The following is a 24,183-nucleotide window of genomic DNA, read 5'->3' on the forward strand; positions in this document are numbered from 1 at the left end:
TTATTATCCTGTTAATGTTTTATTTTTTCTACCTCGAATTTTAGTTTATATACCTATACTATAAAGTTATTTAAATTAAATATTATTTATCGATAACAAAAGTGCAAAGATTGCTAAGTTCAATTTCAGTTGTCTCTCTATCTAGATATTTGGGCTAGCTTAGAGACTTGTTGTGTTTGGTTAAGATTTTGCTTACTTGCTCTTTGCTCAGTTTTTTTGAAATTAAGGCTTTTGAAACTTGAGTAAAGTTTTTCACTATACAGTAGACTCTCTCTAACTCGAATATTTCTGTAATTCGAACTAAACTATTTGTCCTTTCAGCTGTAATGTGGTTTAAACTACTCTCTGTAATTCGAATCTTTCTGTAATTCAAACTAAACTATTTGTCCTTTCAGCTGGAATGTGGTTTAAACTACTCTCTGTAATTCGAATCTTTCTCTAATTCGAGGAAAATCTTTGGTCGATTGAAGATCGAATAAGAGAGAGTCAACTGTATTTATGATTGGGTCTTGAAAGGTGGAAAAATTACGGAGGGGATGCGCCGCTGATCAGGGTACCTTTTTTCACCTCCATTTAGTCCCAGGTAGGGTCGCAAAAACACCAAAATAGAAAAATCAGTTCCTCGTAGGGTGTGTTTTTGGAAAATTTGGGTAAAAAGTAGAAAATTTTGTAATTCCAGTCCAATTCAGGGTCACTTTTTCCTCAAATTTTGGCAAATTTTTTCAAAGAACCACCAGTCCCACGTAGGGTCCATTTTTCGAACCTTAGCGGAGCACCCCCGTCGGTCGGCAAGGGTAGTACCCTCCCCCCGGCAAAAAATTACTGAAAAAAGCTCCAGTTCAGTCTTGTTATATCATTTGAGTACCTCGTTTCTATTTTCTAGGGTAAAACGAAAAATTAAAAAATAACACAATAAAAAAAAATAATGAAGAAATCCTGCAAAAATGATAAAAAATTGAAAAAAGAAGCAAATTATGAAATTTTGAAGACTCTACTTTTCTGGAATAAGAAACCTTGGTTATATTATAGTTTTCTATTCTATTCCACACTGCTATGTCAGGTAAGTTCAATGATGATGAAAATTAACTAAGCGTAAAGTCCGATAATTAGTTGATTAAAGATCAACAATTAACAAACAAGGGCGTTTATTAGGTACCTAACTTAAGGCTATCACTGATTTTATGTGATTTTTTGTATGCAACATTAATCCGAGATATATACAGTGGAGTCTCTTTAACTCGAACCTCTAAAACTCGAATAAGTTTTCTGGGACGTTAACAATGTCTTATAAACCTTACTCCATATCTCGAAATTTTCTTAACTCGAACAAATTTGTGATCCTCGAGCGGATTCGAGTTATGGAGACTCCACTGTATATTCGCTTTTTTTTTTATAAGAATGGTGTTTTTTCATTTCATCATGGATATTCTTAACTTTTTGGCGAAAATCATCCAAAAATATTCTTACAGTATTCTTAGTTTAAGATCGAAATTGGCAATCTACAGGTTAAAATGCATTAAAAATGGCATTCTTAAGTTCAGTTGTTAAATTCCATGATGGTGATATTCTTAGCATATTCTTAATTTTTTGGCCATTTTCATCATGGACATTCTTATAAAGTGTATTCTTATAAAAAAAAAAGCGTGTATTGGTATGATAGGAGGAGGATATATGATCACAAGTCTATACTTTAAAAAAAGTTTTAAGCATTGTATGTACTGTTTGTATTTTTGTTTTGTTTTTCTTTACCAGCCCCCCCCCCCCTAAAGCATATCCAATCCCTAAAATGCCTAATAAACGGACAGGTCAAAAAAAGAAGGATATCTTTGGGAAATTTGCAACTTTTTGATAAAGGCGGTGATCTAATTGCCGGTGTCAGGTTGGAAATTATATGTAAATACCTCAAAATACTTTGCTTTTGACATCTGCACCGGACTAATGTCAATTCTAATTTCAAAAGTGAGGTGAATCCCTGGATGAGGAGGTTTCCGAACCGAAAATATCCTATAAACTATAAAGTCGCAACATTTAAGACGTTACTTATAAGTACAATAAACTCTCGCTTATTCGAACTACTATTATTCGAATCTTTCTATAATTCGATTTATTTGCAGTCCTCGTCAAGAAGAAACCCTCTGTAATTCGAACAAATAAAATTCTCCGTTCGAGCTCGAATTAGCAAGAGAGTTATGTACAAATATCCAGGCTCTAATCTTTTGAAAACGTAAGCATAGACTGAGCTAATACTGCGCTGAGTTCATTTTTAAAAATGAATTTATTTTCATCCCGGGAAGTCCCGGGTCCCCTTGCATAATTTACAGGAGAAAATATGATGTATAGCTGAAACTTTTTCTACAATGATTGTGTCCGGTAAAACAATATAGTCAACTCTCTCTAATCCGAACCTCTATAATCCGAACCAAAGTATTGTCCTCCTTAGCTGGAAAGCACTGTAAGATGCTTTCTATAATTCGAATCTTCCTCTAATTCGAACTAAAGTCTTTGTCCCTTAAAGACCGAATTATATAAATACAACTGTAAAAACTCTTTTTTTTGGCAATTTCTAATATTTTACCAGGCAAATCCGAAGGATCAAACTCTTTAGAAAATTCATTTTTAGGCAATATCGCGTATACAGAAGATTTCAGTGAATTGTTAGCGGGTGTAGCTGATCGTCTTAATCAGTTCGAGGCTTATCAGACATTAGCGGTCTATGGTCAGTTTTGAATGAAATAGCATTGCCAGTCTGGTACAACTGCCCTTGCGTGTAGGCCTGAAAATATTTCGGTTGTACCTACTTATCGCAAAAAAAACAAGAGACTCCGACTGCAAAATTGGTGACGCGGTCTGGCGAAATCCCTTAATATAAACCTTCAATATGTTAACAATCTTCCTGATCTTTAGAGAGGTCTCCCAGCGGACCCTCGAGTTTCACGCAAACCTGATTTTTCGGAAAATCGGAAAAACGTTCGGGAGAAATCGAAGAAATATTTGAAAATCGGGAAATTGACGTATTCACGCAAAAAATGGCGTAGATTCCCGCACCTACGCAATCGAAAAATGGATTTTAACGTTCGCGCAAGTTTTTTTTAATTCACGCATTCGCACATTTTTTTTTTTCAATTTTCACGCATTCACGCAACCGAAAAAGCCCATTCACGCATTCATGCAAACCGCTTTTGGGTGTTGGAGAATTTCTCCATCGGATACAAGAACACCTTACCAGTCCCTTTAAAACACATACATTGATGAATAATTAATATTTAATTATCTCAAGTTATTGTTTTATTTCTTCATTTTTTACTAGGGTTTTATTTTTACTTTTTGTTTCTATCTTATCTTACGATCGAAACTGGGTCAAGGAGAGGCGAGAAGGGAAAAACACCTTTTTTCTTCAACAAGTCAAGACCGAGTATGTACTTTTCTCTTTTTCTGATACTAATGAAGTTGTTTTTAGTTTCAAAACATGTCATGTCCTGACATGAGGATTTAATGTTAATTTTTCGGCCGCAGCAATATTAGACAATATTAGACTTTTTAAAGGTTTTCTAAGGCATTAAAGGGACATGTTTTTTAATTCTTACCAAAATGACATTTTAAAAAATTCTAAATTTTGAAAAAAGCAATTTAGGGGTTTTTAATATTAAAAAAGTGATTTGTTGACCTGATATGAGCTATTTTTTAGCATTTGACACTATATTCTAAATTGCTAATTTTGTGCATATGAGCATGAATTTTCTTAATCTGACTGAAAAAATTGTTATTTGGATAGTTATTTTGAATGCAAATTGTTAAAGGGCCCAGATTTTCCCGTTCTATGGCCCTGTTTTGAGCCAGTAATTAGCAACCCTATTTGAAAGAAAAGCTAATAATTTGCTCTAATTAAAGGACCTTGGAACTTCAAAAGTGGTATATTTGAGTTTTCTACACACATGCTAATAGACAATGAAGATAAAACCAAGAATAAAAACGCCATATGGTTAAAAAAGAGCAAAAAATTAGCTTTATGGAAGAAATGCTAAACAATTGCTCATTTTGGGTCCATAATACAGTAGTTTTATTCTAAATTTATTAGAAGTTAGTTCCTGTAAACATTATAGAATAGACTTTCACTTAAAGAAAATGTAAGAAATTATAAATGTTTCCAAATTTAATGACTAAAATAAGATATCATAGTTTCCAGAATTCGAAAATAGACCAAAGCTAAATTAGGCCTTTTAATGACTCTATAATCATAAATTTGGCTTTTTATCAATAATTAAGGGCTTAATAAACATAATTGATCAAAATTAAAGCCATACTACAGTTATTTTTAGCACAGTGAGAGGTTTTTAAAAAGCAACAACCAGTGCTAATTATCTGCTCACAATTAGGCCCTACAACCATTTTAGATGCTAATTCATACGGGAAATTATTTATAAAAGGTGTATGGGTGTCCCTGCAAAATTTCAGCTACATAGCAGTAGAAGTGATAGAGTTATGTAGAGTTAAAGTTCAATGCTAATTTTTTGCTCGTGCTAAAATGCTAAGTTATTGGTATATATTTTCGCGTGTTACAAATTTTCGCGGGTACTTAATTTCGCAAGTTTTTTGGTCAATTTTCGCGGAATTTAATACTATTTAAATTTTTCAAAATTACAAAATCGCGAAATTAAATACGCGCGAAAAATTTTTTCTTAGTATTTTGTTAGTATTTTTACATCAAAAACGTTGTGTTTCAAGCAAAATCAGTCTTTTTCTTGCTTTATATTCCCGCTTTCTGAAAATACCTAGTTTAGTGAATTGCGAAATTTAATACACGCGAAAATTTTCCAGAAGTCGCGAAAATTTGTAACACGCGAAAATATATACCAATAAGGTATTAGCTCATTTTTGGGTCACACTTTGAAATAGGATAACTTTAAGTAGAATTAGAATTGGAACTAGATTTTTCAGTATGTTGTTCTTTGACTATTTAAGATAACCACTATTATAAGATTGTAAAATACAACTGGATACAAAAGCCGTATAAGGTTTTTTCCCAAAATGTCCATTTTGGTAAGAATTAAAAAACATGTCCAAAGGAGTTTATTTTAGGCAGTGTCTTCATGATGAGTCAGATAAATTAAAGCTACTTTTTTACGCAACAGTATTTGCAAATAAGTTAAAGATCGAAAGTTGTTTCGAGATGTGACCTCACATTCTATTGATTTTGTAAACAAAAAAATAGCAAAGTTGATTTCGAGCAAATTTACAATCGAATGTTTTGATTATAAGATATAAAACGTATTGAGGAATGTTTTTTTTTTATTCAATGTATTTTCATTATTTCAAAACCTTTTTCTAATCGTGTCGCACTTGTTTTTACTACATCAGCATCATCAAACCTTTAAATCAAAACAAAACGAAATTTTAGTATTCCAGAAGTGGAATACTATCAAATCAAAAGAAAATTCAAAAAAAATCTGAAAATGAAAAATAAGAAAATCAACTTCTTTTAGAGTCGTGCTATGATCTTGATTTTTTTATTCAATTCTTCGATCTTTTAGAACTTCATGATATCCCCCAACTTTTTTCCCCTGATAAGGTATTTCTTTATTATTGCTTTGAATTATACGAACTTAAAAATTAGTTTTTAAAAAGATCTGTTATCGTCGTTTCAGGATTTATTGCGTTAGGATACGAGAAGGAAACATCAAAAACCATTCTCTCACTATCCTTAACATATGCTGATTGTTTTCATCGATTTCATCCATCAGGCTAGTCACGAAGAAATCATTCATCGTCAGTCTACAAAAAGAAAGGGGCGTGCGTTTTCAAAGTTCTGCCCAATTTCATTACACTTGCTTGGTTTATAAGAATCAATCATGTTCTACTATAACAATACAACTTTTATAAGCAACCAAACCACCGAAAATCCACTCGTTAATACACTTCCAACGACGCGATCATTCCCAGCCTTTCTTGGTTGTTTATTTATGCTTTGGTTGTGTTTCACTTTTCGGACACGCACTTGTATCTCGGACAGTTTTTCATCATGTCACCTTGAATTATGCACCGTATCATTTATTGATGAATCTAGGTTTGTACGCTAAAATGAAGTATACTTTTTTACTCACTCTTGACCCTTTCGTACACTCTCTGGTGGTGTAATGTCAATTGGGGTTACTTACATAAAAGAGGGGTAACTTTCTTAGCCATTGCAAACAGCAGACTTTTCTGGTCAGGGATTTATAACTCATGTTGCGTCCAAGACGTTGAACGTCGGTAGAATAGAATATAAACAAGTGAAATTGTGGTTTTCTGACTAATACTTAAATCAAGAACCAGATTAAGTTGTACTTTGGATGCTTTGAAAGTTATCCCACATTTATAAAAAGTGAGTTTATGTATTTGCTTTTTTGATGACGGCGGATTGACTGAAGCGATCGATTTGGAATATTAACCCCCACTTTTGACCCGTGAAATCAAGGACGAGTGCTGATTTACCGTCGTTCTAAGTCAATCAGGATCTAGCCAAATCAGAAGCTAACCGTCTCCATCGTAGAAAAAACATAAACTCGCTTAACCCCGAATGACGCACCTAAAAAGGGTCCTCCTATTAATAATTTTTCAAATGTCTTAAAATCCTAGATTCAGACATTCTTCTCTAGCTTTCGGTTTTATCTCAATAGCTATATTCATAAAAATCACTTTTTCTCGCTTTCTTTTTGTACGACCCATAGGTTTATGTGACGTTGGTTATTCAGCTATTGGAATGCTCATCCTCATCATATCCACACTGACCGATTCAACCATGGATGCACCTAAAGCATTTTGCCGGATATGTTTCATCGCTTCTATCTTTACGTCATCATGTCTAGCCTACGATCGTGTACTCAGTGTTCGGAATCTGTTCCGATACCAACACATCGCACAAAAGAAAGTACCCATCCTAATGATCACATTCTCATGGTTCGCTGCTTTGTTTTGCCAAATGGTCATTATGATTTTCGAATATGCGCCATCTACATTTTTCTCTTACAGAGGATCTCGGATACCCATGCGTTTCAGTGCCGCCTTCATTAATTCCCTAATTATCACATCAAATAGTATTTTTATTGTTTATTGTCTTTTATACGCACGTCAAGTCGCCAAACAAGAGTTAGCACGTCTTGGAGGGTTATCGCGTTATTTGCACGGTGAGACAGCAGAGTTGTATTTTTCATTGACGCGACGACAAAAATTGAATAACGATATCACGATTGTATCTATCTTTTCACTGGCAACTTTGATTCCACCTAACATCACTTTTTTGAAGATTTTTATCCGGCCTGGCGACAATGATGCATCTTTATTGTTATTTAATTGGCTAATTGGAGCAGTCTATTGCGCAATAAATCCATTTGTGTACTTAAGATGGATGCGAAAGTTGAAACTATGTTTTGTCAGAGATTTGGCAAGGATACGCCGTTTTATCAACGCCAAAAGAAATGGGAGAGTTAGACCAACTTGAGTATGCTTAACTTTAAAATCTAAACATTTAGAGCTCAAAATTAAAACGTTATTTATAGTTAAACATATTTAAACCGGCAGGTTCAAAATGCATAAAACATAATGCATATTGCATAATGCATAATGCATAATATTTGAAAATGCCAATTTTAGAGGCTATAATAAGGAGAATTTGAAAGATAATACTTTCAACAAAACAAATATACCATTTTCTACCAGAAAATAAAGGGAAGAAGAAAGCTGTAAATTTGAATTTTGGATGATGAAGAAAATCCATGGTCCACTGAAAATGCTTGTCGCCACTTTGGTTTTCATAGTTGTATTTTACAGAACGTAGTAGTGTAGAAAAAACACGAAAATATCTCCTCCGTATATTACTTTTCTAACTCGAAAACGTAAATTTTATAGCAAGATCTTTATTCTGGGTTTTTTCTCAGAGATCTTTTCGAACGAACACCCGGGGGGGGGCAGCTGGGCAAAAGGACCGACGGGTATGTGCGGGCACTAAGGGTGTCTTTTTCAAGGCACCTCAAATGCACTGTAAGGGTCGGAAAAACTAGAGATGCACTGTAAGGGTAGAAATTTCAGAAAATTCTTAAAAAATCTAGATATTTTGACCAAAAATGCTAGAATTTTGACCATTTTTTGCACGAAAGGGATCGAAAATTTGGGGGAAAATGCACTCTAAGGGTATGATTTTCACTGATTTTTGCTGCACTGTAAGGGTGCAATTTTAAAAGCCAATTTTTGGCCCGCACATACCGTCAGTCCGCAAACCCAGTGCCCCCCCCCCCCCGGGAACGAACAATATTGCTAATAAATTTCGACGGGTTTTCCCTCTTACAAAGCATTAACCATGTTTAACCATGTGAATGCTTTTTGTTAGATAAGCCAATATCCAGCCAATATACAAAATATGTACAAGTTAAAGAGCTTCATGCGAAAACTAGATCAAAGAAAATAGACTTCCAATCTTTTTACATTCGAATGTTTGTGTATTTATACCTTTTTTGAGAAAGAAACAAGGGGGAAATCAACCTCGTCCCCGTGTATCCCAGGCTTTATTTACGTTACTGATTGACGCCAGAGAATACCCTGGTGTTGGCTGATGCGAGTTCCCCCTCTCAGAGGGGGAACTTCTCAAAACAATACGTTATAAAATATTCTGACGTTACAAAGTTACACTGCAATGCAACGACTGTGACGCAGAAGTGACGCAGAAGTCACAAATTTCATTTGTAATATTTAATTAAAGTTTTCAATAAGTTTTCAGTTTTTTTTTGTTTTTTTTATTACTATATTTTATTAGACACGTATTTTTCAATACGTATTTTTGGACATTTTTTTTGAGTTTTTCACACTGGTCTTTGCAGGGTTTCAGTTTCTTAAAATATATTTGATTTCTATTATATGTATATCCAAATAAATTTGTGATTTATCTTAAAAAAAAAAAAAAAAAATGCAACGACTTCAAAAAAGAAGAACGAATGAAATCTGACGTTTTGTTTTTTAATTACGTAATCTTTCGCGTTCGAAAACCAGCCAATGCCAGGGTATTATCTAGCGCTATTAGTAAGAATCAAAAAGCTGATAATACGCAGGGATCGAGGTTGGGGGGAAATCTTTCTGATCTGTTTGCATTTTCTTATTACTTACAGTATGCTGAGGGAAAACCCTTTCTGTTGTTATGATTCGAATGTTTTCTCTTTCGTTCGGATTCGAAAAGTAAATATCATGTCTGGGGAAATCCCTCTGATTGGAATGGTTACTTAAGAAACTCTTCTAAAGACGGTTTTACACGGTTTTAGCCTCTACAAAGGAGAGTTTTAGAAAATATAAAATCGTTCTGCAAATTACACAATACTATTATGCATTATGCAATATGCATTATGTTTTATGCATTTTGTACCCGGCACTTTACGAAAACTAAATTCTCGATATGCGTAAGTCATTTTTCTAACGGAAACACCTGAAAAACACGGTATTTGACTCCTCTCTGTTACTAAAAATAGAAACACGGTGGCTAAAATCTGTAGATTTTTTCGGGTGCTTCCGTTAGAAAATATGACGTCATTTTGACTTATGCATTTCAAGAATAGATAGAACGCCATGATACAACGTCATTCATTAAAATTCAATTTTACCCATATTTGAAAGAAACCCTGGCTTGTAGCAATATACATGTTTTTTGTAGGAAACTAGTTTTACCCAGCAGCCTTCTTAAGAAACCGGCCTTTTAAGCGTCAAACGTTTCTTACTTACATGTTTCTAAACTTTTTGTCATAATCAGCCTCATGGAAGGGCGGGCCCTATGGAAGGCTGGATTGGATCTCAGCCTCCTCATGTTTCTTAGATGTTTCTTAGTTTTTAGGCATTCTGAGCCTCGTGTTTCTTAAAAGTGTGTTTCTTAAAAAAAAGTGTACCCCTTTTAGGAAAAAGATACCCTCTAAAGTTATCATTTCTTTTTTCCTAATTTAAGATCTTAAGATGAGAGGATGTATAATAGACCTCTTATGGACGTCATTTGAACGTCGATTATCGATAAATCTGATAGATAAAAGATGACATCAAGCCGTTTGATTTGATTATTTATTCACAAAATAAAGAGTTGACACAATATCTTTGTTTCAAACTCAGAGTTTCATGGTGCTTAGGAAACTCTAACACCCCATAAACACCCTCTACAAGATTGTTTATTCGCACAATAACTTTACAATTTCTATACAGAGAATCAAATTATAAAAATTCAAAGCAAGATTGACGTATGGTGTATCGCTTATCGTTGTATGCTTTCAAAACATTGTGTTGGCTTCAATTGAGAAGTACTTTATCTTGTTTCGGAAAGCCTTCTGCAAGATTTTATCAATACAGGTTTGTGTAAATTTTGACTTACCTTATGAGAACTAATATGGTGAGAACTATGATTTTAGCGAGTTTGACAAGTTTTGACAAATGCTGCTTCGCCAGATAATTTCTCGCCAAAGTTACCTTTTTTCGTAATTTTTCGCAAAATAACTCAAAATTTCGCCTGAAAAGCTCATGTTAGGGTAAAAAATTAGTTCGCTTAGAAGGTATTTTTCTTAAAAGTGGTTTAGTTAGGTTAAGGTTTTTTTCATACGATGGTGAGGGTGAAAACTTGAGGTTCACTTATCATATTTTCACCCCCCCCCCTGACAGCTGAAAACTATGCTAGGCTAGATTTACTTTCACTTATCTACACATTTTTTTATAAGAACATCCAAAACTTTTGAGGCCCTAGGATGTTCTTAACATGTTCTTATTTTCGCCATTTTGTGAGCATTTTTGTCCACTTTCTTAAGAAATCGGCTATTTTAGAGTTTGTGAAGCCTTAACCTGTTCTTAACTTGTTCTTAACATTTTTGCCTTCGAAGCATTCTGTTCTTATATAGTTTGTTCTTATAAAAAAACGTGTTTTCCAACATTACAATGCTTACATTAGTTAACACATAAAACACATTGACAGAAGCTTCCCATGCGATGTTTATATCAAAATCTGCGACTAAAACAAAATTGGTCTTAGTCTTTTTCATGTTTAAACCAATTAGATTGCCGCATATGATGAGAGTGAACCCACTGACCCTACTTATTTTTGGCGCCAATGGCTTTTCAGCGCCTTGCACGACAGGTGGTCAACCTATTATCGTCATCTTTATTTGTTTCAGTCTGTGACCCTAATAGGTTTAGATTATAGGGTATTTTAAACAATGCGCACTTGTTGTTTTGAATGTTGAATTTTTCCAAATACATCGCATGCGCATTGAGCTTTTAATGAAACAATAGAAAGTTTTGAAATCTATAATGATAAAATTCTTTTGATGTTTAATCCTATTAAAAAGTAAATTACCGGTGGGGGCCACTAGTGGTCTATAGCAGTGCCTATAGACCAAGAGTAAGGTCTAAAGGCCTGGAGCTGTCTATTGTGTAGACTTCCCTTTTACGAACTTAATCCAATTTTGTGTGAACATTTCTCTGCTTTCACTGTACAGATCTTGTGACGCGATGAAGGTCTTGATCGATTGCGATCCTGGGATCGATGACGCAATAGCACTTGGAATCGCGCTCTCTAAAAAAGATTTGCAAATTGTAGGAATAACCACTGTACAAGGTTTACTATTTTTGTCGTTCCTTGTTCGTTTATTTGTCGTCTTTAGATGGTCCAGTATGAACCTTCTTTAAGTTCAGCGCTTGACCAATCAAAAGCTTCGCGGGCTTTCGAAAACAATAGCAGGAATATTTTTTGCAATATTCCTATTTTTTTTTTTTTTTTTGCTTGGAAGAAGTTAAAGCACGACAGCTAACCCTTCGGCTTTTATAACTGTGCCTAAAAGTATCTATTAATCACCATTTTTTTCATTTGTTTAGGTAATGTGGACGTTCATCAATGTGCAGTAAATGCACTGAAGATTCTAGAAGCTTATGATAGATTGGATATCCCTGTTTTCAAAGGATCAAGTACCGCCATAATAAGTAGGCCCTATAGTTCACTCTCTCGAATCCGATCTTCCAGAAAATAAGACTTTATCCCGAATAAGAGAAAGCTTCGAATTCATCATATTCATGATGTAATGTTTTCTACGGAAAGACCCTGGTTTTTGCCAGTAATGGCACTTTTTATACACCTTTTGTCTAGTTTAAAGTGCCACTACTGGCTAAAACCGGGGTATTTCCGTAGAAAACATTACGTCATGAATATCATGAATTGTAGAGAGCATACACTACTTTTTACAGTAGATGAATGGACCAATATTTGAATTCGAATTACAGTTAAAGGGACATTAAAGTAGTAAAATGTAAACATTGCGCGAACACGTGTTATTAAAGAGAACAATTAAAACCACGTGTCCAAAAAAAACTTGTAACACAATTGAACAATCAAAATAAGCCATATTTGGTTTGATTTTTTATTTTGATATGTGACATCTGTTTTGATTTTGTATCCGCTGCATACAGTTTGTTTACAAATTTCGCAAGTACTGTTATATCCCTTTAAGGTCTGAATATAATATAAGTTCAAATTAGAGGGTTAGAGAGAGTTGACTGTATTCAATATTTTCATCCACTTTTTACTCTGAAAAAAGTTCAATGATATAGTTTACTGTGCATAGCGTAAACGTGATTAAATAAAAAAGCCAACCTTCTCACTGTTAAATATTTTCTTATCTTATGGTTGCTAGAAAAAGTCATACTCTCGCGTCCTGCTGCCAATTAAATTTTCAAAAATTTTCTACTCGGGATATTTTTATTCCAACCCCCCTCCCCGCTTTTTAATTTTTCGGAACATGTTTTTGAAAGTTCCCTCTTTTGCTCTTTTTCCCACCGGTTATCAGGTACCCGAGAGTAGCTGGATAAAAATTCTCAATTTCAGAACATGACAAAGATGCAGGACATTTTCATGGTAAAGACGGTCTCGGAGATGTGTTGAAACATGGCCCTGACGAAAACGTCATACAAAAAGAACATGGTGTCTCAGCCATCAATCGACTGGCTCAAGAACATCAAGGAGAATTGACCCTTATTGCTATTGGACCTTTGACAAATCTAGCATTAGCTTTAAGGTATACATTTAAGGGACATCATTTAACGTTTATTCTATTGCTCACACAGCATTTTCAAAGAAAAGAAAGAACAGCTTTCTATCGCAAGAGCGTCTATCAAACACAAATTCTTTTATTAGTTCTGCTTCGTCAACATAAGACTAAGAGGCGTGCCTTCTTCATCATTAAAATGGATATATTTCACTCATGGAAACGTCAAAAAATCCTAACATCTTTAGGTTATAAATTCTTAATTGCAGTATTTGCAAAAGAAGCGTAACCTAGCCTAAGTTTGAGGATACTGTTGTATTCAAAAGTCTCTACTCATTAGTCGCTAACAATATGTGATTCAACTTGATTATATAGTTTTTGAGATTTCTTTTCAACAGGTTGAATCCTTCTCTTCCATCACAACTCAAAGAACTTATCATTATGGGTGGAAATTACAAGGGTGTAGGAAATGTCACAATGGCGGCTGAATTTAATTTCTGGGCGGATCCTCATGCCGCCCAAATTGTCTTAGAAGAATTTAAATGTCCAAAATATTTGATCACTTGGGAATTATCTCGAGAATGTTTCTTAACGAGCAACGATGTAATACAGTATTGCAATACAGGCACCAAACAGTCTGAATTCAAAAAGATGATTTTAGCAGCAAAAGGAATGGTTGAAAACCACACATCTGGCTTTTGCGACGCCGTTGCCGTCGGAGTGGCCCTGTACCGTGATATGATTACAAAAACTCATGAAGTTTATGCGACCGTTGAATTAGAGGGAACTCATACCAAAGGAATGGTGATATGTGATTGGTGCCCTGAGTTTCGGATAGAAGGGGGTGTAAAGAAACCCAATATAATTATTGTGGACCAAATTGATGAGGAGCTTTACCGAAAGGTTTTCCTGAACTCGACTAAGTAATAAAATAATTTTGGATGATAGTTTATTATAATTTAAAATTAGATACCATTCTTTTCTTTTAAAATTTAAATATAATTCAAACTGATTGTAGACATTTTTACAGTAAGATATTGATTTATGATTATTAAAATAAGAAATTGTTTGATATTTATATAATACCAGCGTCATAAATTAAAGTTAGTGATAACATACCATTTTATTTAACAGTCACAAAGGGTAATATCTCGAGGAAAACTTTTTAAGTTAGAATGATTATTACACCCATAGATTTCTAAAGCCCGGAGGGCTAGATGTTGTGCTTTAAGCCATCGCAGGCAAAAAAAAAAGTGAATATCGGAAAAAATATTGTTGCTATTGTTTTCGAAAACCCGCGATGCTTCTGATTGGTCAAGCGCTGAAATTCTATTGTAATGTCACGTGACTTAGGTAGGATTTCCTACCTAACCACAGCACACTTTTCAGCAAAAGTACGCCATCTAGCTCTTCGGGCTTTATAAATTTATGATTACACCCCTCACAGCTCCGGTGGAAATTTTTCTAAGAGTGGTGATAAAGGTTCTACCGAAATCAAATGGGGATAAAACTTCTATTGTTCCAACCTCAAATAATTTAATGAGGATACTTTTGGAGCACATTTTACTATTGGAATTCAAATGTCAACTTTCCAGCGAGGTAGAAATTGTAGGGTATTTTTCGCATCGGGGACGAAATTTTGGCCAAATTTCCCAGTGTGGCGGTGCTCTCACTGGGTCTGTTTACATTAAAGCTAAGGTTAAATACGTGTAACTCCTAGTCCCTTGAAAAAAATGACCCCTAGATGTTCGAACTTCCTGGGGGTATTCCTAGAAGGATTTCTAGAAAGACTCTTGTTTAGATCTTTCCAGGGAGTTTGTTTCAGCAGCTTTTTAGCAAAATTATATATAAGATTCACTTATGCTTTCGCATTTTCAATTTTTTTAAAGGAATATTTGTTATGAAATTTTACCCTCTTGGTATCGAGCACAAAGTTTGTCAACATTTCATATTTACTTATATAACTTTTCAGTTTTCAAACAAATTACGACCAACGTTGTAATTCCTCTTCCAAATCTCTTTGAATCAACAACTCCATTTTCTCTTCTTGATAATCAAACGCCATATTTGGTATACCTCTACCATTTTGTTGCTGTTGGTAACGCGACCGGTTGCTATGGTTACTATCTCCATAAAGACCACACCCATATTCTTGTTTTGTGTTACGATGAAGGGGTTGTTCCTGGTTACTGAAATCCATCCAAAACCCATCCAGCGAATCATCCAGTTGCGCGAATTTCATTTCGATTTCGTCATCGATCATTTTGAAATATTTTCCATGCTCCGCTTGTTTTCGTTGTGGACGATAAGAAACTGTAAAGTTTGGAAAAGAAAACAAAATTACCTTATCGCCAAAATCTAACAGATATTTCTAAGGTAAGTTCTGATATTTTGTCTCCACATTAGGTCACATTATTGTTATGTAACAAAAGTAGGCTTATTGTAATTTACGGAATGAGCTTCCGCCTTTTAATTTGCGGAATCTCATTCCGCAAATTACTAATCTACGGAATTTGCTAATATCTTTCCAACAAATTAATATTTTTCAACCAAATTTAGCATGCATGTTACCAACTAACAGATGCACCTTCACAAAAAAAATCAACTCTTATAACCTACGTAAACGGATGTTACAACAGAAAAACTTTTAGTTCCGAACTGATTCCGCAAATTACAAATCTACGGAATCTGCTAACATCTCTCGAAGGAATTGGTTATTTCAAACCAAACTTTGCACACATCTCGATATCCATAAGACGCTGTTCTGTGCCTAATTTGAACATTTGAAAAGGTCGTTAACGGCAGCTATTGTACGGAATAACGTAAAATCACGTAAGGGATTCTACAAGCCCTTGTTGAAAAAATCTCAAAATCGTTGTATCTCCCGAACCGATATGTTTTACAAGCCCAAATTTTGCACAAAGAAGCCCTTTACAAATATAAAAATGCGTGCCAAAAATCAAGTCTGACACATGATGTAAGCGAGACTTACGGTGGAAAAACACCTCTGCCTAGGCTGGTTTTGGGCTTGTAAAACATATCGACTCGGGAGATACAACGATTTTGAGATTTTTTCAACAAGGGCTGTTAGAGTCCCTTACGTGATTTTACGTTATTCCGTAATAGCTGCCGTTAACGACATTTTCAAATGTTCAAATTAGGCACAGAACAGCGTCTTATGGATGTCGAGATGTGTGCAAAGTTTGGTTTGAAATAACCAATTCCTTCGAGAGATGTTAGCAAATTCCATAGATTTGTAATTTGCGGAATCAGCTCGGAACTAAAGGTTTTTCTGTCGTAACATCCGTTTACGTAGGTTATAAGAGTTGATTTTTTTTGTGAAGGTGCATCTGTTAGTTGGTAATATGCATGCTAAATTTGGTTGAAAAATATTAATTGGTTGAAAAGATATTAGCAAATTCCGTAGATTAGTAATTTGCGGAATGAGATTCCGCAAATTAAAAGGCGGAATCTCATTCCGTAAATTACAATAAGCCACAAAAGTATTCATATGTATGTCGAGCATTCTCGGTTACCAAATATTACTTTTCACCTGATCTTATATAACCAGATTGTTTATCGATTAAGGTATCGATTAACGTACCACGCACTGATGATAAAGAGGACAAAATTATTTTAAGTCCTTGACTCACCTCGAGCGTAAAAATAAAATAAGGAAATAATCTTTTCACTTGTGATTTTGATTTGATATTGTGAAGGAAAAAAAACCTTAAAGCAGGATTTTGGAAGTAATTTTTTATGTTCCGCACATGGCGTTCACTTTAGAACACCATGGTTCCGCATTATTTAGAGGAAAATCGGAAATGGGTGAAAAAATACCGCATTTACATTAAGAGGAAATTGATTATATACTCTAAGGTACCAAATAGTAGGGAGGATCCAATTTAAAGGTAGGGGGTTAGAAACTCTTTCAAAATCTACGGGGTGGGGGCGAATAAAAGGGGGGGGGGGGGATTTTCAGATATCTAAATTATTTAGATAGACTCAAAAGGATAAAAAAGGTTTTACTGTTTTAAGCTTAAAGGGATAAACAGCTACTTTTCATTTTAAAAAATAAAACCGTTTTATGTATAATCAAGAAACTTGGTATAATATTGTTGCCCTTTTTACACCGGTCTTTATAACAGATTCTTATTCCGGTAGACACCGATAATATATTACATAACGAGTGATTTGAAATTAGAGTTTTGAAAATATTTCCTAATGTTAGTCCAATTTCTACTAGGGGAGGGGTGGCTTTTTCTGTTCGGTGGTGAAACTAATATAAATAACTCCTGAAATAATAGAGATTTGGACATGAAATTTTTTGTAAATTCTAATTCTAATTTTAATTTTACTATAATTGTAATTTTTTTTATTTGAATTTAAAAACCACCCCTAAAAGCCTAGTATGAATAGGGTTAAAAAGAGTCACATTCTTTATGAAATGGAGAAACAACATTCGGATAAAAAAACGAGGGTAGTACCTTTACTTCTTGGTTTCTTCGAGTTCCGGTTATTTTCCTCCTCCGCCTCCTTCTCCTCATCCGCCAATTGTTTCATCCTTTCCTTCTCTGCAATTGACGCCAACAACGCTTTCTGTCCGCCATCTCCACGCCCAAACACTACCAGAAATTTGTTAACCATAAAATCAACAATCTCGTGCTCGTTATTTTGCAAAGCGATATCCTATGGAAAGGAATATTAGAATTATGTGAAACTTGTTATTTTCACTGTGGCTAGAATTCGGAAAAAAAGGAAATTACTTCACCCGTGCCTATTTGATTAAATTCAAAAGTTATACACGCTTTTTATATAAGAATATATTCTATAAGAGTATCAGGGTAAAAATTGGCCAAATCGTAAGAATACCCTAAGAAAACCCTCAAGGGTGAATTTCACAGAATTTGATAAGAATACAGTCATTTTGTATTTGGTCAACAGAAAAAACTGCTTCCTTTGCTAGAGATAAATTGAAGCTTTTAGGAAGAAACGTGATTTTAACCCGAATGTTCACTCAAAAGTCCAAAACTCTCAAATTGATCATTTCTCATATTTGTAAAAAAAGTCAAGTCTAAAAAAGTAAGAATACGTTAAGAATATTTCACCCTCAATTTTGGTACTTTCTTAAGAATACTTCACCCTCATCCAAAGTGCACTATTCTTATAAAAAGGAAAGCGTGTAATATACTAAACAAATTTCAGCTTTCCACCGTAGATTATATTGAACATGAATTTTACATAAAGATTAAAACACCCCCTTCTCACAGACCCCCAAAATATCGTCCCCAGTGGCAGTGTAAAACTATACTCTAAATTTTGTCCACGCTGAAAATAATCAGATAAGCAAATCCTCACTGCAAAATGTTGTGCTATTTTCTTCATCCCCACTGAATTTTCTGGCTCGAAAACAATGAAATCCAAATCCCCAACCATAAAAAAACATGGGATTGAGCAATCCCCATCATGGTCCGTTATTTTTACCTCCACTGACTGATAAAATCCTACTGGGTCTGTGAGAAGGGGGTCTTTTAAAGAAACGGTTTATTCATTTGATTTTTATGTAACAAGCTCTACTCTTAACTTTGCAGAGAAACACAAGAAGAATTTGAATCTTTTATATTTGTGAATTTTCTTCTAAATTTCCAAAATGTACGCACAAATTTACGCAGAAATGCGGCACTGATTTTAAATTTGTCTCGAGGCAGAATTCCCGGAAATTAATCCAAGCGAAATTGAATCCACTTAAGACACCCCCTTCTCACAGACCAGGTAGGATTTTTTCAGCCAGTGGGGATATAAATAACGGACTGCATCTCGATGGGATCGATAATGTCATATATTTTATGGTTGGGGATTTCAATTATTTTGTTTTCAAGTCAAAAATACAGTGGGGATTGAAAAAATGGCATAATACTTTGCAGTGAGGATTGGTTTATTCATAGAATTATTTTCAGATAGAATGAATTCATGCTTTTTTCCTCAAAATGAAGCGTGTCTGTTGCAATGGGAATTCATTTGCATGTGTGTAATGATAATGTCATTTCTTTTGAATTCTCAAAAAAATTATGCACATAATTTGATTATTTTCAGCTGGAAATTTCGGGCACTTCCGTCCCCTCAATGCAAATAAAAATTACATATTTAAAATCAGCTCCTTTTATAGATTCACCAGTGTTGAAAACTATTTGAAAACGCACTTCTAAGAAAAGAAATTGGGTGTCAAGTTTTCACCTAAATTAGTTATTCTTTCCGTATAGACTAAAATAGATATTTTAATTTTAGGAGTTATAATCGATGGAATCACTAAATTTCAGCCCCTAAAATTCCAGATTGTAAGCTAAAATAGATTTGTAAATATCAATCGTTTTCCAAAACTAAAAATTTCGTAACTGAGAAAAAATACCGTGCAAACATACCCTTATAAAAAGATTTCTATCCACGCATCAGATTTTGAGAAACTGTTTTTACGACCAATAATCACTTTTAACAAAGGGAATCTGAATAGATGATAAAGTAGCCAAAGTGAGATATTATTCTATCTGATAACAGTTCACTGGTTTATTTGATTATTGTCAATGGGACAAAATTTAGAGGATAATTTTCCACCGGGGAAGATATTTCAGCCAAATTTTCCAGTGGGAAAGGGTCCCAGTGGGTCTGTGAGACAACTTAAAATAATAAAAATGGACAATACAAACCTCGGTGACCACACAATAAGTATCCATAATAATTGCCAGGAACACATTCATCATGTACATTGAACCAAACAACATTAACAAACAAAACCAAAAACGCCCAAGAATCGGTTTCGTAGATTCGATCTTACTAAAATCGAAATCACCCAATAACAAGCCCATAACTGATTCCATTGATGTAACAAAGGATGAAAATTTCTCCAAATGTGGCATAAACATTATATAAGCAAAGATAGTAAACGCCATAAAGAAGACAAGGAAGATGATCGAAAAAGCACCAAGCGGTCGCGCGCATCCTTGAAGCGTAGATGACAAAATACTGATTGTTTTGTTATACTGTAACAATCTTAATCCTTTCAAACATGACATGAAAACAACAATGGAAGATAGAACAGAAAACATGGTATCCCATTGAACAACTTTATTGAAGCTGACAAATTTTCCAGGGTTATCTTGAATGCCTTTGACGGCGGAATCCACCATCAACATACGTCGGAAGAAAATAGCCAATGATGTTAAAGTCAATACTATTAAAACAAATTCCAACAGGTTCCAGAACCCACTAAAATAAGCACGTTTCTGGCGATAGATTTTCTTGGATTCTTTGTAAATGAAGACCATCATGAAAAGGATGACGAAGAATTGGCAGGCCAACGTGAAGCTTTCTGTACTTCCACCAAAGGTATATAACCGCGCGATTCGTATGCTGGAGAAATGCTGTAGACCACCTGTAGGTAATACTTCAACCAGTAGATTCATTACCGTGAACAGATTGACCTGTGTAGAATGAAGTTCAAAATATTTATTAAAAATAATATTAACATTAAAATAATTTTGATTATTTAAACCTTTTTTCATATTTTAAAGTTTCAGAATTGCGATTTCAATACTTCCACAGAATTCCCTGAACAATTCCCACGAAAACACGCGGTTAGTCTGCTTATAGATATTGGATGAACAGTGCACTTGTTCGGATCTTCTTTTTACGGGCTTTGAGGAAAACTTATACCCGAGAGCTTTCATAATGACTATCGAAAAAATGCCAAAAAAAACAAAATAATTACTTACCTGAGCATTATACGTTGTGATTTCCACGAATAGAGCGCGCGTTCGCTCGTCAATCCAATTATCTTTTTTTAATATGTTCAATGTTTCCAAGGAGAACTTTTGATCGAAAACCAGGTCTGCCGTATAACCACCTCCTGCATATGCCGCCATACGTCCTGAAAAATTGACGAGAAGAATTTATGAAAAATTTACATCGATGTTTCTTTGAAGCTTTTAAGTTTGGCTTATATAGCCGGGTAGATTAATTTTCGCGATTTTCTAAAAATTTTGCCATTTACACGAAATTCGGTCTTCGCATAAAATTCAAATACACAATTTTTGCCAAAATATCCCTAGGAAAATGAAACAAATCAGTCGAAGAATGGAGTAATTGGTGAAAAAAATCCACGCGAAAATTTATCAAATTAAAGTTCTAAACAGGCCTTAGCACTTAAGGGTTGAATTAACCATTATTCTACATTAAACAAATATATCTTACTGCTCACCTACGAAAGGGTAAGTATCTAACTCAGCAGAAGTTTGATATTCCCATGATTTGTAATGTAATGGAAAATATCCAAGCAAAGTATTACAGAGGACTTACGGGTTGAATTTACATTATCCTACATTAAACGAATATATCTTACTGCTCACCTACGAAAGGGTAAGTATCTAATTCAGCAGAAGTTTGATATTCCCATGATTTGTAATGTAAAAAAAATATCCAAGCAAAGTATTATGGAGGACTTACGGGTTGAATTTACATTATCCTACATCAAACGAATATATCTTACTGCTCACCTACAAAAGGGTAAGTATCTAATTCAGCAGAAGTTTGATATTCCCATGATTTGTAATGTAATGGAAAATGAGTATGATTTTTCACTTTCTCCCAACCAGGATCATAATTTGAAACATCCTCTTCGGCCCAGGAATATTCATCATGGCATCTCGGTATCAATTGATCGAACATTTCGTGAACCGTACATGAATCTAAAATTTGGAATGAATAGTGAATTGTTAGCTGATTGAATTCACAGATTTGAAAAACTCGAAGCAGTGCTAGATGTCGTGCTTTAAGCTCTTCCAAGCAAAAAAAAATTGAATATCGCTAAAAATATTACTACTATTGTTTTCGAAAGCCCGCGAAGCTTCTGATTGATCAAGCGCTGAAAAGCTATTGTAATGTCACGTGACCTAGATAAGATTTCCTACATAACTACGGCACGCTTTTCAGCAAAAGTACGACATCTAGCCCTTTGGGATTTATAAATCGATGATTGAACTAGAGTCTAGATCTAAACTAGTTTTCCTCTCTGATAATGTTTAAGAAGCCCAGTGAAGAAAAAGGTTGCTAGTGGATGACTATTTGAAAATTTAGAAACAACAAACTGCAAGGAAATACAAAAGAATACTACCTTTAGTTTTCCAAAAAGATGTTTCCAAACTCGGGCACAGTCCCTTAATAGTTCACTTTATATTACAGTAAAATCAAAAATTGATACGAAATTGCAATAATTCACGAAAGATATGTATACTGCCATCATAAATGGTAAACATATTACGATCTAGATCAGAGTGCTTTATGCGAATCTTGTACAAATGACTGGACTCCAGTTCAGCCTATCGACCTTCATGCACCTTGTTTTTTTAAGAGAAAAACAACATTTTTGCCTTGGGATGTTCTTAACTTTTTGACCTAAAAATGTTCTTAACATATTCTTATTTTCGCTATTTTTTGAGTATTTTTTGTCCATTTTCCTAAGAAATTCGGTGTTCAAAGAGTCCGAAAAGCCTTAAAATGTCCTTAACTTGTTCTTGACTTTTTGTCCATTGAAGCCTCATGTTCTTATATAGTTTGTTCTTATAAAAAACGTGTATACAAACCTGGTAGTATCCGTATCTGGCGAATGCGTGCTCCTCCAAAAACATTTGAGTAATAATCTTGAGTGTAACCAGGGATGGCTTGTTGACCAGTGTACACACTCTCTTTAAATAAACCTTCAACGACAGTGGTTTCAAGCCATTGCCAAACATCTGACAGTTTATTGGTCTAAAATCACAATGATTAGATGAGAATATCGTCTCAAAAATACATTTGTTAACCCTTAATGACGCGGTAAGCGATTTTGGTTTTGACTCGACATTTTTCTCTGATGAGGTTATATGTTCATGCTCTAACCCTTTAAGTGCCAATGTCGAGTATATTGGACATCAAAAGTGAGTCTTTCCAGCGAGGTTTTAAGTCAAAAAGTCAAATAAATGCAAAACTTTGACAAAAATCCACTTTTTTGAGATTTTGACTGTTTTTGACCATTTTTGGTCAACGAGTGACCAAAGAACCTCAAAGTTTGGCCCTTTATTCTGTCCTTTAGCGAATTGATTTGAAGTTTTACAACTGGACATCTTTCCGTTATTCAAAAAAAAAGAAGAGACTCTAAGCCATCCAACGAGCTATGAACGAGCTTCTAACTACTCTAAAGTTACCATTGCACTAAAGCGACAAAGTAATGCCAGTATTCATGATATGCACCATTGCAATGTCTTCTACGGACCTAACAGCTGATTGGTTGAAAGTGACGTATTGACTGATGTTACGTCACTTGTAACCAATCAGCTAGAGTCCATGATGTAATGTCAGAAGACATTGCAACGGTGCATATCATGAATAGTACTGTAGAGTACCTTTTCGAATATTATTAAGCTTCATTCATAAAAAATGACGTAATTTTGAGTTCAATTTGTTACCTTTTCGAAATTAACACCACCATAAGATGCCTTGACAAAGGTGTCAAATGAACTTTGTCTCAATTGGAAGGATTTGGGATCAAGATGTGAATAAGAGACTTGACACAAAACCACAACATACATCAAATATAATATCAATTCACGAAGCACGTTCCACATCTTGATCTCCTTCAACCTAAGTATATGATAATTTTGGGTATTTTGAAATCCTGGGATACATTTTTACTTGCAATCCACCAAGCAGGGTAACGTGTTTAGAATAAGTGGCTAATAATTTACCACTTAAGAAATTCAACTACTGTACACTTAATGGTACTACATCGATCAGTAAAAAAGTGGTTTAGACCGCTTTGGAGCGTTCCAACTTGAAAAAGGGGGAATTCCTACTTCGTAAGGAGTAGGACTCATTCCGCCAGTGGGGAGGGCTCATATCATATCATATCACCGCTTTGAACACGCGATCGGATAATACCGATGCTAAATGACGGAGGTAATAAATTCATACAGAAACCAACCTGCTTTTGTGACAACTTTGAACAAAGTTTCTCGTACTGAAGTGTTTCAAAATACCTTTTATCATGAAAAGCATAAACATATTGGGCTTTTCCAGAAAAAAAAACGTATACCCCCTGTTGAGGAGGTCTATCCCTCTGTGGCTGGAAATGCTGGAA

The 24,183-nt window shown here is 34.6% G+C and overlaps 2 protein-coding genes across 2 annotated transcripts in view; one reads left to right on the top strand and one right to left on the bottom strand.

Annotated features, from left to right (window-relative positions):
- The first annotated feature begins 10,173 nt into the window (after positions 1 to 10,173).
- On the top strand, positions 10,174 to 14,102 carry LOC136809298 (uncharacterized). Its single transcript, XM_067065816.1, has 5 exons — positions 10,174 to 10,344; positions 11,481 to 11,599; positions 11,857 to 11,961; positions 12,860 to 13,049; positions 13,418 to 14,102. The coding sequence occupies exons 1-5, from the start codon at positions 10,238 to 10,240 to the stop codon at positions 13,944 to 13,946; spliced, it is 1,050 nt and encodes a 349-aa protein (XP_066921917.1). The 5' UTR covers positions 10,174 to 10,237; the 3' UTR covers positions 13,947 to 14,102.
- An 808-nt stretch (positions 14,103 to 14,910) lies between these two features.
- The window catches only part of LOC136809295 (polycystin family receptor for egg jelly-like), a 58,861-nt gene continuing 49,588 nt past the window's right edge, over positions 14,911 to 24,183 (bottom strand). The window contains exons 37-43 of the mRNA XM_067065812.1: positions 23,513 to 23,687; positions 22,652 to 22,817; positions 21,566 to 21,757; positions 20,786 to 20,940; positions 19,721 to 20,494; positions 17,507 to 17,708; positions 14,911 to 15,332 (exon numbers count right to left, since the gene is read on the bottom strand). Of these exons, the coding sequence (XP_066921913.1) occupies positions 15,004 to 15,332; positions 17,507 to 17,708; positions 19,721 to 20,494; positions 20,786 to 20,940; positions 21,566 to 21,757; positions 22,652 to 22,817; positions 23,513 to 23,687 (1,993 nt within the window). The 3' untranslated portion in view covers positions 14,911 to 15,003. The remainder of the gene's footprint in view (positions 15,333 to 17,506; positions 17,709 to 19,720; positions 20,495 to 20,785; positions 20,941 to 21,565; positions 21,758 to 22,651; positions 22,818 to 23,512; positions 23,688 to 24,183) is intronic.

This window comes from Clytia hemisphaerica, unplaced genomic scaffold (assembly GCF_902728285.1).
Source record: "Clytia hemisphaerica strain Z4C2 unplaced genomic scaffold, Clytia hemisphaerica genome assembly, whole genome shotgun sequence".
In the NCBI taxonomy this organism is placed as follows: Eukaryota; Metazoa; Cnidaria; class Hydrozoa; order Leptothecata; family Clytiidae; genus Clytia; species Clytia hemisphaerica.

What these genes read in the sequence shown, in the direction of transcription:
- LOC136809298 (XM_067065816.1), top strand. Translation starts at nt 10,238, where the DNA reads ATGGTGTATCGCTTATCGTTGTATGCTTTCAAAACATTGTGTTGGCTT. An exon ending in ATCAAGTACCGCCATAATAA is followed by an intron (nt 11,962 to 12,859) that starts GTAGGCCCTATA and finishes TCTCAATTTCAG; the next exon opens with AACATGACAAAGATGCAGGA. An exon ending in AATCTAGCATTAGCTTTAAG is followed by an intron (nt 13,050 to 13,417) that starts GTATACATTTAA and finishes TCTTTTCAACAG; the next exon opens with GTTGAATCCTTCTCTTCCAT.